Source organism: Stylophora pistillata, chromosome 5, assembly GCF_964205215.1.
Source record: "Stylophora pistillata chromosome 5, jaStyPist1.2, whole genome shotgun sequence".
Classification (NCBI taxonomy): domain Eukaryota; kingdom Metazoa; phylum Cnidaria; class Anthozoa; order Scleractinia; family Pocilloporidae; genus Stylophora; species Stylophora pistillata.
The window spans coordinates 25,891,966-25,906,203 of record NC_142523.1 but is presented as its reverse complement, the minus strand read 5'-3'; the positions used below and the strand labels follow the sequence as shown (position 1 = coordinate 25,906,203).

General features: G+C 37.2%; 1 protein-coding gene across 7 annotated transcripts; it reads left to right on the top strand.

Annotated features, from left to right (window-relative positions):
• The first annotated feature begins 81 nt into the window (after positions 1-81).
• On the top strand, positions 82-13,718 carry LOC111336272 (target of rapamycin complex 2 subunit MAPKAP1-like). Of its 7 annotated transcripts, none has more exons than XM_088760016.1 (15): positions 89-238; positions 2,716-2,822; positions 5,050-5,103; positions 5,559-5,595; positions 6,233-6,309; positions 6,474-6,540; positions 7,488-7,546; positions 8,454-8,515; positions 9,236-9,342; positions 9,791-9,898; positions 10,308-10,381; positions 11,020-11,074; positions 11,488-11,567; positions 12,978-13,122; positions 13,492-13,718. In XM_088760016.1, exons 2-15 carry the CDS (start codon positions 2,784-2,786, stop codon positions 13,593-13,595), a joined length of 1,068 nt encoding a protein of 355 aa, XP_088616142.1. In that variant the 5' UTR covers positions 89-238; positions 2,716-2,783; the 3' UTR covers positions 13,596-13,718. The 7 variants fall into 7 exon arrangements, with proteins under 7 accessions (XP_088616144.1, XP_088616141.1, XP_088616145.1 ...); XM_088760017.1 differs by having other exon boundaries at positions 91-238; positions 13,501-13,718; XM_088760015.1 differs by lacking the exons at positions 12,978-13,122; positions 13,492-13,718 and adding an exon at positions 12,134-12,420 and having other exon boundaries at positions 86-238.
• The last annotated feature ends 520 nt before the right edge of the window (positions 13,719-14,238 follow it).

Genomic DNA, 14,238 nt, shown 5'->3' with positions numbered 1-14,238 from the left:
GAGAATCTGCTGGCTTGCCCGATTGCAGTCTTAAGAGAATGCGCAGGGTTCGGCTTGTTGACGATGGTTTCATTTAATATATCATTGGTTTGAAGATGATATAAATAATGATATGAACTCACTCAAAGTAGAAATAATCGAGAAGAATCGAACGTACTACAAATGCACGATTTGTGGCCGAAAGCTGTCGAGGAAACAGAGACTCGAAACCCTGACTTGAGTTGTGTTCACGGCAAAGGTGAGAAACAGCACAAGGCAATCACAAGTTCTTTGAATGTGATTACAAACGTGTTTTACCCTCATTATTATAACCGATGGATACCACCTTATGAAGTATAAGAGCTACCTAGATGATCATAGTGTACCAATACGGAGTTGGACCATAACAAGCATTCATCGACACCGTCCAACGCGGCCATCTCGATTCCTTTAAGTCTAGATCTTTGACGCTAATCCACTGAGCTTAAATTAGCGGTGCCAACGGTCAAGTGCGTCTCATAACGAAGAAACATTTGTACAAGAGAAGGAAGCGATTAAAGTATGTTAGAATTCTTGCCCACAAACGAATGTGCGCATTCCGAAGCATTGACCCCTTCTCATGATTATGTTTATATTTTATGATTTTGGCACATCTGCGGTCATGAGAGTCATTTTGCATCGCAATAAAACCTTTTTATGATTATGGAATCCAAGAAGCCTTTCAGGTTAGAAAGCAAATCTGTGGTATGAGTGCATTGGATTTAAATGGACAATTTGTACTTAATATAATTGACTGCTGCTTGATGAAAAAATGCATGTTAATGTTAGGATTTACTAAAACTTACTTTAAATAATAAATTCCATGATAAACAAATTGTTCAGGTATTTACATCTCTTGGTACATTCTGTTTAGCACATCTTTTATTGAACCCAATTTTTAAGCCTCTAAAATTACTCCTTATCTTAAAACCTTCACATTCAAGGTATTAGAAGTTCTTGGAAATATTTGGATTTCAGGGTTATTTAATTTGCCTCAAATTCAATACCCAGAAATTCCCAAGAATTCTACCCTTGTTAACGTAAAGGTAGTTTGCATAGCTGAGAATTCCTAGGAATTCCTAAGAATTCCAAGTCCTCACAAAACTGGAACATTCCTTTCCCAGAAGTTCCCAGTAATTCCAAGCTTTTCAAACCAGAGGTTAGTTGCATAGTTAGGAATCAAACAACAAACATATGAAATACATATATATGAACTGCGGTCATGAAACCTATATGTGCACGATCCTTCGCAGTAAAGCACTATTTAAGCAATAGTGAAAATCAGACCTGAAAAAAATTCAGGCCTGTACGGGATTCAAACCACTGACCTCTGCGATACTAGTGCAGCGCTCTACCAATTGAGCTAACAAGCCAACTGGGAGCAGGCCATCAAATTAATTCGACATAAACTCATAGATGATAAATCAAACAACAAACATATGAAATACATATATATGAACTGCGGTTATGAAACGTATATGTGCACGATCCTTTGCAGTAAAGCACTATTTAAGCAATAGTGAAAATCAGACCTGAGTTCATATATATGTATTTCATATGTTTGTTGTTTGATTTATCATCTACGGGTTTATGTCGAGTTAATTTGATGGCCTGCTCCCAGTTGGCTTGTTAGCTCAATTGGTAGAGCGCTGCACTAGTATCGCAGAGGTCAGCGGTTTGAATCCCGTACAGGCCTGAATTTTTTTCAGGTCTGATTTTCACTATTGCTTAAATAGTGCTTTACTGCGAAGGATCGTGCATATATACATTTCATAACCGCAGTTCATATATGTGTATTTCATGTTTGTTGTTTGATTTATCATCTACAGGTTTATGTCGAATTAATTTGATGGCCTGCTCCCAGTTGGCTTGTTAGCTCAATTGGTAGAGCTTTGCACTAGTATCGCAGAGGTCAGTGGTTTGAATCTCGTACAGGCCTGAATTTTTTTCAGGTCTGATTTTCACTATTGCTTAAATAGTGCTTTACTGCGAAGGATCGTGCACATATATGTTTCATAACCGCAGTTCATATATATGTATTTCATATGTTTGTTGTTTGATTTATCATCTACGGGTTTATGTCGAATTAATTTGATGGCTTGCTCCCAGTTGGCTTGTTAGTTCAATTGGTAGAGCGCTGCACTAGTATCGCAGAGGTCAGTGGTTTGAATCCCGTACAGGCCTGAATTTTTTTCAGGTCTGATTTTCACTATTGCTTAAATAGTGCTTTACTGCGAAGGATCGTGCACATATACATAGTTAGGAATGTTTGAGAATTCCTAGGAATTCCTAGGAATTCCAAGTCCTCACAAAACTGAAACCTTCCTTTCCCAGAAATTCCCAGTAATTCCAAGCTTTTCAAATCAGAGCTTATTTCCATAGTTGGGAATTTTTGAGAATTCCTAGGAATTCCTAGGAATTCCAAGGAATTCCCAGAAAACTGGGAATTCGGTTCGCACACTACAAGCATTATGGTCAATTAAAAACCAAAACTACTTCTTAATGGAACTTGCTTAGAATTTCCCTCTGTCATACGCTTGTGACGAGATGAAAAGGTTCTCACTCAATTTCTTTACCCAGCATAAAACTTACCATCTTTCTTATTCTATGTACAAAACTTTGACTTCTGAATCAGTCTTTGAAAATTACTACATGAATATTAAACTATTATGATTAATTTCTGATTTACTTTTTTAGGAATGAACCCCAGCATGGCTTTTCAAGAGTCAAAGTAGACAGTATGAATGCAAAGATGAAACAAGTATATGAAAAAATGGTCAGGAAGAGAGGATTACGAAGAACAGGTTTGAAAATATATAGTAATTAAGCTTCATGTCTGCTCAGAGGGAAACTGTCAGTTAGAAAAGGTGTTTTACATTTTCCTGCAAGTCTCAATGTCTCCCAAGAAGAATTAAGTCAAGGGGAAGAAAAAGAGAGTTCAGGGAAAACAAAACGAACTGTTTCCTGACAGACCTGAGAGGCCTTGTCATGTATCCAGTTTTTATTTCAAAAGTACATGGAATGAATAATGCACATACCTGCGCATGCTTACAAGAATCAACCACATACACTACAGGCCTGTTTTTCAAAGTCCCGGTAACTTTATGGGCCTGTAAAACTGTTCTGTTTTCATTTAAGATGGGGATTTCAAAAGTTTTGAAAATGATACAATAAAACTATCAACTAGAGAAACTAAAAGGACTGGTTTGGGTGCCAGCTAGAACCTGCTTTCCTATCCTTCAAATTTTAATTTTAAAACATAGCTTTGGGCCCGTTAAGTTACCAGTTGGCAGGACTTTCAAGAAATGGGCCCCAGGTCAAGTGCTTTGTTATGCATCCAGAGGACAAACAAGTAAACAAGCAGAAAATGCGTGTTAATCTAATGACAGTGCAACTTTATTTCTTCGAAACACTGTAGATATACCTTTAAAGAATTGTATTTTCCTGGGCCTTCTGCTCAACCAGTCTATTTATTTCATCTTTTTGGATAAAGTAGGAAAGAGCTACAGTGTTTTAGCCAAGGGCTGCTCCCATAGTGTTTTCTAGATATTCTAGTCTTCTTGAATAGGGACGAATAAATGAAGGTCCCGTGTCCTGCAGGGTTCGGGTAGGAGACGTTAATTTCCCACACAGGAGATTACTTTGTGATGGATGTCCTCCCCTGGGGTGGGATGGGTGGGAAGGTGAGATTGATAGACTGAAGCGGCTGCCAGAGGCGCCTGATACGCTAACGTCTGTTCTCAACCTTACACTGCACCCGTAATTCAGCCTCTCGGCTTCAAGTGGTCAGATATAAACTATATGACTACAGGTATAAATTATTAACTAACTAACTAGAACCAGTGGAGAGTTAGCAACAAGTTAGTTTTGCCTGGAATTGCTGAGAAGTGCTAAGAAGAGCACTTATAATTATCATTATCCTACATTTAGATTAACTGCAAACCTGGACATTGATCACATCCAATACATGTAACTTGCTCAGGATACAATTTTTGACAATATCCTGTCAATATTGTATCCTGGTCATGAGCAGTGTACATTTTAATTTATACATGGTCATGTGATTATAAATCAACCAATCACAATAATTGTGTTTGGAGCAAGGACAATTGCAGGTGTGATTTTTCTTTTACTGAAGAATTAAAGTCAGTGAGTAAATTGGAGGCATAAATCCTTGAAGCTTATCAGCTAAATGTACACTGCTCGTAACTAGTGCAGCTTCTTGCATTTGTGGCAGAGTGGAAAAAAGTAAACCTTTTGAGAAAAATAAGACAAAGTTTAAATTCAGAGAGTGACATTTATCAACAGACTGAAGAACTTACCTTGTATCAAGGAATATCCTTCAAGAAGACTCAATGCACTTTTTGGTAGATTATTTACAAAAGTGTTGAGTATAGGGAATTACAACTGATAGGCTCTCACCACCAGATTAGATCATCCCTGATGAAGGCACTTAAGACAGGAGTGTCGAAATGTTGGGTCTATGAATTGTAATTCAGACAAACCATGTCTGATTGTCCACCTGGTTGCCTTGTGAACTTGAAACAACATTGTTTTGAAATATTAACTTCTAACTGACCGAGTGTGAGGGCCACACTGAGGAATATTGGCAATATGGCCCAAGGTTCATATAAAAATGACTGAGGGACAATATTCCTAAGTATGGCCTCGGGCAAGGGAGGTTAGTAAGCATCGTTAGTTTGTTATGTGGCACTCTGAACAAACTTGATGTTGAGTTTGAATTCCAAACAAAAATAGAAAGCTTATGACCATTTCTGTGGAGAATGATGTGGATGTCAGTAGCTTTTTTTTCGGGGAGGGATCGGAGTTTACTTAAATGCGCAAATTGGTTCTGAATTACTGTTGATCTTATGGTAATTTTGCCATTCATTTTAAAAGCAAACCATTCCAGTACTGTGTAGAAGCAATTTAAAAAAAAAAGAGTTTACCAGAAAAGTTTAACAAACGTTTGTAATGATAAGTTTGATTATACCTCACAGAAGTCTACCCCCCCTCTCCCCCCCCCCCTAGGCTTTCCAAGGAAGTACAAAAAAGCTCAGGATATTTTTAACAATGCTACCAGAGGTATTCATGGTCAGTAACCTCATTTTATGTTATGCAATGAAGACTGGCGCGGATTTAACAGTTTGATATAAAGTAACTAGTTTATTAACCCTTCAATTCCTAAGAACTGAGGATTTTTAACTTTCCCCTCTGGCTGCTACACATTTCCTTGTAAATTGGTGAGGGGAATTTGATGTTTGATCAAGATAACAACCTCTACCTGATAAGTTTCAATAATATCTTTAACTGTTTGTTGAATAATGCATGAATATTATCGGGATAAATTACATGTTTAGCACTTGTGTGGGTTAAGAGAATCTGAACATTCACTGGTTCACTAAGATTTTATGGCCATGATCTGATGGGTCCTCAGTGTTAAGTGTCACCTGAGATAAGTTGGGGTTTGAACTGAGTCAAGAAATGAGTGATCATTGCCAGAACTGACTTGATATTTTATTTTATGCTTGATTCTGCAGGAGGAAAGAGTCATGCCAATGATTGTCACAGTCTTAGGTATAGAAAGAAAAAACATACACAATTAGTGGTAAATTTTTTAACTTAAAAAAAAATTATTGTACTTTTTCGTAACCCTTTCACTCCCAAAATCTGATTTATTTAGTAATTCTCCTTACTGTCTGCCATAGAATTCTCGTAATGTTAGTTTGTTGAATTTGGTGTTGGGTCAACTAATAGCATAATTGTTTTTCTTAAGTTTATTCTCAACACTTGCCTGCTTGATATTGTACTGATATTGTAAGGAGAAATTCTGTCTTGGTCACTCATGAGAGTTAATGGGTTCATGGCAGAATTAAAGATTAATTAACAATTATTCCACAAGCGTGCATTGGATATGAGATAATAGACAGCCAACGAGGTGCTATGCGCCTCATTGGCTATAATCATCTCATATCCAACAAGTGTGAGTGGAATAATGATTGTTTTATTAAAAAATGTTCAATTACATTACTGAATTTGATTAAATTTTTAGCTCCCTTTTCATATTAAGCTGAGGCATACACTTACCATAATGGCTAAGCCAATAAAAAGTCTTGAATTGCATTATCCAATGATCTGGTTTTTAATAATATGTGATATTGCACAAAATGTATTATGATAGAGCTGATATTTTTTTCCTACCCAACTTAAACAGGAAGTGCCTGTGTGCAGGACTTAATAGGACTTATCTTGAACAAGTATACAAACCAGGGATTACAGCCTCCACTCAAGGTACAAAATTGTTAGTAGCTATTTTGAGGGATTTTTGGTGTAGAGTATGTTAACTTTTAAACCTTATCAATTTTTCTTAAAAGTTAATATCAGTCAGAGCAAAGGACAAGTTATTGGTTTTTGTCCAAAGGAAATTCAAGATTTCTTTCTTATATCAATTTCAGAATGATGTCAAATCTTTTTGTTTGCATATGGCTGAGGATGATGGAGAAGTGGACACTGACTTTCCAGGTATACACATACAGTACATTTAATTCCACTTCTTAACTCTCAGAAGTGATTTAAGTGTAACTTCTCCCTAGAATAACCTTAGAACATCCAACAAACAAGTAATAAGAGTACTCCAACTTATGAGGTAGAAGTAGTTCTTTTGATTAAAGACCAAACTCTTCAGTGTAGCTAACTCAAAAGGAAGTGTGGAGCAGCCAGAGGGGAGAATTAACAAACAGATCGTGGAGTTGAAGGGTTAATTTAGCATCATTTTTACCATTCTAGGACTTAGGACAGTATTATACTGTACAAAACAGGTGAAAACTTTGGACAGAAAGTGGAGTAAAAATATGGCCACTCTGAATTGAAGGACCCAATTAAACTTAGGCTTTATTCCTGTTTTTTTTTTTAAGCTTGACTTGTAGTGCAACAAACATTTAAGCACATGCATGCACCAGATTTAAAATCAGATAAAAAGCACTTCCAGCGATGGCTTTTCTTATGATGTTTTTCATCTTTCACACAGGCCACATTTGATTGATACCATGCCCAGAAATACTATTATAATAGAATGTATCTGAAAACTTAAGAAGCCAAAAAACTCAAAAGTTAAATTTAGCAGTGGAGTAAGAGACTCTGGTACCTCACTCAATCAAGTTTCACAAATGATACAAGTAGACATTTTGCTTATTGTTTGTGTTTTTCCTTGCCACTTGGGGACTCTGAACAATACTACACAACTTGAAAACTATCTGCAAGTATTATAATATGTGAAACCATGGAATAAGGTGTACATGTCTAGAATAAGAATAAGATTTATGTACAGTATGATATATAGTCATGAATCTGCACCAATCATTTTAATTTGCTTCTTTGATAAAGTATTAAGTTTCTCAGCCTTTATTATCTTTAATTATTCTTAGGTGTTTGTGTATCAATATTTCTCTCCAATTTTTTTTGTATTGTAGCGCTTGAGAACAAGGAGCCAATTACGAAATTTTTTTTCAATTGTCTAGCTTTGGTTCAGGTAACTCAGGACATTGTCTTTAGAAGAATTGAGCCAATTGTGTTTTTTTTACTACTTACTAAACAAGTGTTATATTTTGATAGCTTTCCTCCAATTGTCCCTTTCCTTTTATCATGAACCATAAACTTTCCCCTTTGTTCCTGGTTTTGCTGATTAGATGTTGAAAAACGCCATGCCCACATGATTGTTCCCAGCTTAGCATATACACTGTACCTTGCCAAAACCCAGAGTCTTAGGATTGTCTTTCCCTTTCCATCCTTTCCCCACCCCTCTAAGGGTTTTGTTCTGGCCTTCCCCCTCAATCCTCTTTCCCATTCCCCCTTCCCCTTCTCCCTCTCCACATGGGATTATCAGTCCCCACCTTGCCCTCCCATTTTCCCCCTCTATCTCCTCCCCCTTATCACCTCTCTCCCCCCCTCCAAGATTGATATGGTTAGTCCACTTGTCCCCCCAGACCCCTTTTTAAGAACTGAACTGATGGATAGGAGGGTAATCTCTGCAATAAGTGTTTCTGCTCAATAGTGTGTATTATTATTTAATACACTAAAACAGTGGATAGTGTTTAAGGTGCACTCTGATTGGCAACTCAAACTCCAGATATCCTTTGTTATTCACTTAGCAACTCAGGTGGGATTTACACCAGAAAATATTGTAATAGTTGCAAGAATAAATGACAGAGCAACATGTAAAGTCATCTTTTTGAACTGTATTATCTTTTAAATTAGTTAATGTCTTACTTTATACTAAAACAATCACTTACCTCAATGTTGGTGGCTGGTGGTAGATAATTATAATATTTACCTTGGTGCTTCATTGCTTCTAAAAACACCAAGTACCTTATAACTATGAAGTCTAAAATAAATATTATGTTGTTCTCTAACTCCTTGCTGATCATTACGATTTCTAGAAAGATGCCAGTCCTACAAAACCAACACCTCACAAACCTTCATCAGGGATCATAGTTACAGTGTAAGCTCAAATATTTTTAAGAATCAAAAACCATTTTCTCAATAATGAAATATTTCAGAAATATGTAGAGCTTAAGGTTGCCCAAGTCAATTTCATGCTGAAAGTCTCATGGGAATGCTGGGGATTGCACAGTAGGCAGAGTCCTGGCCTCCCACCGCTGTGGCCTGGGTTTAATTCCAAGAGCTGGCATCACGTGTGGGTTCAGTTTGTTGTTGGTTCTCATCCTTGGTTCAGTGGTTTTTCTCCAGGTCTTCCAGTTTTCTTCCCTTCTACAAAAACCAACATTACAAATTCCAATTCGACCAGGAAACAGTGGACAAGAAGAGCCACCACATTGAATAACCACTGCTAAAATGCCATTGTTATAATAATATTATATTTGCTTTTGTTATTTAATTCCCACCATGCACTACAAGTATTAAAATTAATTGAAAACCAAAACTACTTCATAATGGGTCTTGCTCACTGTGGAGTTTCTCTGGGTCAGTGATAGAGCATTGGAGCACAGAATCCAAAGGTCTGAGGTTTGATTCCTCATGGGAAGTCAGACTTTTTCCTTTGTTCCACGCTTGTGACAAGAGGAAAAACTTCTTACTCCAATCCTTTACCCAACTCAAAACTTACCATCTTATGCTATTGACAAAATTACTTCTGTCAGTCTTTGAAAATTACATATTAATTAAACTATTATAATAATTAATTTCTGATTTGCTTTTTCAGGAATGAGCCCCAGCATGGCTTTTCAAGAGTCAAAGTGGACAGCATGAATGCTAAGATGAAACAAGTATATGAAAAAATGGTTAAGAAGAGAGGATTACGAAGAACAGGTTTGAAAATATACATGACTTAAATATTATTATAAGCTTTGTGTCTGCTCAAAGGGAAACTGACCGTTAAAAAAGATATGACTTGTTTTCCCAATTGTCTTTAAAGCAAGGAAAATTTGCAGGTGTACAACAATGAATTTGTAAATTTTTTTATTTTTTCTGAAGAAGTCAGTGAGTCAGAAGCATGAATCCTTGAATCTTATCAGCTAAATGTATGCCTGTAACTAGTCCAGCTTTGACTTTGTGGCAGAGTGGAAAAAGCAAATTTTTAAACCTTTCAAGAAAAATAAGTCAAAGTTTAAATTTAGAGACAGAGTCAAGCATCAAATACCTTGTATAGAGAAACAATCTTCAAGAAGATTCACTGCTCTTTTTGGCAGATTCTTTACAATAAGAGTTGTTTGATTCTGAGTTCTTTAATATCCTTTCTTTTTTATTTCAATCATAGCCAAGGAATATGTCTTGGAAAAACAGTCAGAGCCTGGGGTTCCCATTAGTCTCGATGCAACCCTAGAAAGCATGGGAACAATGGAATTCTGTCTGGTCAGATTTGGCCGTAAGTGGATTTTAATTAGCCCACTTTAACTTAAGTTTATAAGTGTTGTCTTTGCGCAGTAACTTTTTTTTGTACATCCATTTTGGCATCACTGTTGGTTCTTGCAGTCTGCTTGGCTCACAGCAGACTGAGTGTAATCAGTTTGCAAATTGCTCTTTTTTCAGGCTTCTGAGTCACATTGTTTTTTTCATTTATTACCAACACTTTTGAACAAACTGGGAGATTAGACCAAAGAGATGAATATTAAATAAAACAGACAGTATTCCTATTTTGACATTAAACTGTGAAGATAATACTAAATAATAAATATAGCTAAGGTGGGTCAAATGATTTGGTCTGAAATAAAAAATACAATAAAGTTGATTGGAGATTGAAGCAATATTTGGCTTTTTTGTTGATATAATTGTAGGAAAACGGAATCACGAGGAAGAAAGGGAAGAGCCTAATATTCGTTTCCAAGCTTACACTTGTTATACAGACAGGGTAAGTGTAACACGAAATTAGGGACCTTAACTCTTTACACCCTAACATCAGTATGCATATTCTCCATACTGTTCTCTCTACATTTCCTAAAGTGCTGACAAAGAGAATTTGTCAAACAATCAGAGTTTATTTAGTTGGTGATCATTTGCTTTATTCTCCTGACCTCACTGTGTGATTCAGGGGTGATAATTATTTCAGGAGAAACTCGATGCTGGTCACTGTTAGGGTCAAAGGTTTAAGCAAACCACAACAGTTATGGCAGGGAGGACATAATTATGGCAAAACAAAATAATCTGATGGACAGGACAAGGGCTCTGCAATTACATCTTATAACTTTGTCTTTCTTGGTCTCAGTGTGCATGAACAACCTTGTGGGCAAATTCTTTAAGTTTTCATTTGGGACTCAATGCTGCTCACATAAATTAGATTATGCTGAAGTTAAGATGTGACACCATTACAGACAATACCCACATACAGGCATAATGGAAAAATTCTGAATAAAAGTATAATTTTTTTTAATGTTTTCCTTTGCATTGCCCTTCTGACTGCCTAAGGTTTCTATTATTGCAGATGTTGTCTTGGTTTGTTGCTTAATATACACTCTTGTTTAGAGAAAAAAAATATTATTTAATCCTCAGTCATACAGGGTCAGCATGCTGCAAAAGCTGAGGACGGTGACGGAGATACAGCTTGGTAAGTCATTCACAGATATTTATTTTGTTGCCTTTTCATCACTGAGTTTCAGCCAATACATCTTACTACAAAAAATCTGATTGGTCAAGAGAATTCAATCAATATTCAATAGCATGTGAAGTTGACACAATAAATGCAATCTCAGCAGCCAATATTGCATAATAATCATGTCAAGTTCAAAGTCTGCTTAATTTCCAAGCCCCTCCTCAGTGTAGAGTTCTAAACCTTTTATAAACTCAAACATATTTAAACAAGTATTGAATGTTACACTACCCCTCCCCTCTCTACAGGGTGGGAGGAATGCTCTCCCCACCGGTACCACCTCATCTCATTTTTTCCTGTTTTATTTCAATTTTTTTTCCTTTTGTATTTCATTTAACTTCTTATTGATCACTTTCTCTGTTGCCCTTCAGGAGTTTCTCTTGAGAAGATAGAAATTGACCCAGTACTTCAACCCAAGTCAGCAAAAAAGTTTTGGGGAAAACAAAAATTTGTAAGTATTATCACTGACAGTACATTTGTTCAAATTTGGAGAGAATATTTTGATCATGGCTGTAAAACAAAAAAAAATTTAATATGCAGGTTTTCACTTTACTGCATTTTGCCAGTTAGACAGGTCCTTAGCTACCCTTTCTGCCTCACCCCACAGTTAGACAGGTCCTTAGCTACCCTTTCTGCCTCACCCCACAGGTAGACAGGTCCTGAGCTGCCCTTTGTGCCTCACCCCACAGGTAGACAGGTCCTTAGCTACTCTTTCTGCCTCACCCCACAGGTAGACAGGTCCTGAGCTACCCTTTGTGCCTCACCCCACAGGTGGACAGGTCCTTAGCTACCCTTTCTGCCTCACCCCACAGGTAGACAGGTCCTTACCTACCCTTTCTGCCTCACCCCATAGGTAGACAGGTCCTTAGCTACCCTTTCTGCCTCACCCCACAGGTAGACAGGTCCTTAGCTACCCTTTCTGCCTCACCCCACAGTTAGACAGGTCCTTAGCTACCTTTTCTGCCTTACCCCACAGTTTGACAGGTCCTTAGCTACCCTCTCTGCTTCACCCCACAGTTTGACAGGTCCTTAGCTACCCTTTCTGCCTCACCCATGAGTGACCAACACAGACAAGTGATGAGAATAGAGTGTGAATGGATACTGGGATTAATTATCAGGGAAGCCTCAGATCAAATGCTGCAGGGAGACCTTGAGGTGGACTGGCATCCCAATCTAAGGAGAGGATGGGGGGCGGGGGGAATACAACTCTTAAAGTCAATTCATGCTACCCATATAAGCTCTGGCTGCATTAGCTTTTGCCTTAAGTAGAGAGGGGAACATGGAGTGTTCTGAATACCACAACATTGCAAACAAAATAGAATAAACACCCCATCACTGCAAGAAATATTATCGACACACACCGACACCATTACATGGTTTAAGCCTCAGGATTTATCTGGTCTGGTTTTACTCATCTTTACCATGTGCCAGTCTTTGGCTGGCTGATAGTGCCTGTTGTAGAGGTCCATAAGTCAAGTGAAATGTTAACAAACATGGCCTAGGGCTACTTGGCTAATGTTAATTAAAGTTTAACTCAAATGTATCGCATTTTTGTTCAAAAACTAACTGTGGCCAGGTTTTCAAAATCTATTAAAGAATAAACTGCAACACTGGGAATGGTTTATTTCACCAAAAACTGTTCATTTAAAATTACAAACATAATATACCGTAAAGTTTGAGATCACTGCAACACCAGAATGCAAGTTGTTCTACACCACATTGCTCCATTAAAAAAAGAAGAGTCTGCCCCAACACTGCAAATCCCAATGTCCCCCTCAGCACAATTTTAACTTTTTTTTATCTGATTTGTCCTCTTACCTCTTCCTTTTAATACTAACTTGTAAAATCACTTTTTTTAAAGACCTCAATAGATATGGAAAATGTGGTTGCTTGTGACCTAAATGAAGTGAAGAACAATGGAAAATCTGTGTTCAGAATAGTTTACTTCAGTCAAAATGCACATGAGTTTAAACACTACGACTTTGAAACTGATGCTGATGATGCAGGTGAGAAATTTTCTGTATTTTTCTTTGTATACAGTAATTTATCACAGGAAAGAGCATTAATTTAAGATAGTACATTTTTCGAAGTAAGTTGATTATTATTCCCTGGCCTACCAGTTTATTTTTGTCGACATCAGTATTTATATTCTCCATATGAACAATCAAAAGCCTCTGTATTATTGGTGATCATTTCCTTTATTCTCAATACCCTACTGTTTGATTCAGGGTTGATATTGTAAGGAGAAATTAGATTTTAGTCAGCCTAAGGCATCAAAGGCTTAAATGATTGGGGAACAATTTTCCCTGGTGTACCAAAAAATGTTTTTTCAACATTAATTTTGTTGTTGTTGTTTATGTTTCTTTGTTCGTTAGTTTTGCCAGGAGAAATCGTGGAACAGGTCAATCACATTATCAAGGCCAACATGAGTGGGAAAAGATCAGAATACCTGTCTTCAAAAGAAAGAAAATCTGACTAAAGAAGATCTTTAAGATCATAGCCATTGTAACAAGAACTACTGAAGCGTTCTCACACTATAAAATGACCGATCAAAAAAAATTATACTGTATTTCCTCAAATAAGTGCCCACACTCCAATGAACCACCCCCCCCCCCCCCAGCCACAGAGTCCATAAAGCAGTCTCCCTTGTCCCTAACTCACTTCAATCGTAGGGATACAAGAAAAACCTGTTTCTATTATTGCCACTTTAGATCATTTTAAACCTACAGCAGAGTCATTACAGGAGAATAACAAGTGGCCCCCTTGATTAGGCACCCTTCCTACAATAAATGCCCCCTCTTTTACCCAACATTTTTCGAGGAATTACAGTACCTAATTTTAGAAATTCTCCTCAAGTTTAAATAAATAACGCAGTAGTTAACAAGTCTCTGCAAGAATCAAACATCTTAGGAAATGAAAATTTTCAACACCCCTTCAAATTTTGCATGCAGTTAGGCACTCGGGGGAGATGCACAAAAATGCCCATTTTTAAGGTTGCAGCACTCTTGTTGCCATGATAACAATGGCTGCTTGTTCAAGGCCTGAGTCATGTCGCCCGAAATTTGAGTCGTTACCCGAAAAAAAAACAAAAAAAACAAAAAAAAAAACAGTCGAAATGACTC